At 43.8% G+C, this 1056-nt stretch overlaps 1 protein-coding gene across 1 annotated transcript in view; it reads left to right on the top strand.

Annotated features, from left to right (window-relative positions):
* Window positions 1-1056, top strand: part of map2k6 (mitogen-activated protein kinase kinase 6) — a 29805-nt gene that overhangs the window by 22985 nt on the left and 5764 nt on the right. Inside the window, exon 8 of the mRNA XM_032502334.1 lies at window positions 623-750. Coding sequence (XP_032358225.1) covers window positions 623-750 — 128 coding nt within the window. The remainder of the gene's footprint in view (window positions 1-622; window positions 751-1056) is intronic.

The following is a 1056-nucleotide window of genomic DNA, read 5'->3' as shown; positions in this document are numbered from 1 at the left end:
ATCCCAATAAAATGGGAAATTATAGTGTTGCAGCAGCAAAATCAGTCACACAGCACAGAATATAAACATAAATGAAATACTAGTATACAATACACACACATACATACAATATACATGAAATAATAGGATAAAAAAAAATATTTGAATATATACAAGTTGGGAATACAAAGATGTGCAACTGCTTAAATAGAATGATAAATATGTAGATATGTATTGTGCAGGTTGCACTAATTATAGTGCAGTATTGTGTTGTCTCAGAGTCTTATCTAGCACCCAGTGATGAAATTTAAAATGTTGTATTATTGAATGATTTATACAGGTAACAGATATGGCCAGCCATGATAAGGTGCACATCATTTGTAGCCAAGTAGCTTTGACTTGCAACACGCTGTATCAGTCCTGGTTCTACTGATGCTCCTTGAAGGGTGAACGCTTCCTGTGTCAAACCTCTGTGGCCCCGGTCGTGACCACCGTGTGGCTCAGGTTGCATCACAGCTTCATGTAATCGTTCAGGAAGCGTCAGAAATGAAGGCACTCAGGCGGTGTTGAGCAGCGACCGCAGAGTGTCAGAGCGTTATTTCAAAAACCCATGAAACGGTCGTCTTTGTCTCTCTGGTGGCAGATGTGAAGCCCTCCAACGTGCTGATCAACACCCAGGGCCAGGTGAAGATGTGTGACTTTGGCATCAGCGGCTACCTGGTGGACTCGGTGGCTAAAACCATGGACGCTGGCTGCAAACCCTACATGGCGGTAAGCAGGGAGAGGCCAGACACAGTCAGTGTGCTGTCAGTGAACTGTTACAACCAACAAACCTGAAGCTTCATTTTAAGTGTCAACGAGCCCTATTTGAACGATTTAAGTGTACGCCGGGAAGCGGCTGGCGCTGGTGCGTTTAGGGCCTGTCCAAATCCACTTTTGCTAGTTTAATGCCGGAAAAATGTTTGCCAGGCGCATGGTTCAAAAGAGTTGTACTTAGTGTCTTCATTAATCAGAGGTGTGTTCTGGGCAGAACATGCAATCAACCAATCAGAGGTCCTCTCCCATTCCCTTTAAAAG

This window comes from Etheostoma spectabile, chromosome 21, assembly GCF_008692095.1.
Source record: "Etheostoma spectabile isolate EspeVRDwgs_2016 chromosome 21, UIUC_Espe_1.0, whole genome shotgun sequence".
Lineage (NCBI taxonomy): Eukaryota > Metazoa > Chordata > Actinopteri > Perciformes > Percidae > Etheostoma > Etheostoma spectabile.
This window is presented reverse-complemented; position numbering and strand designations above follow the sequence as displayed.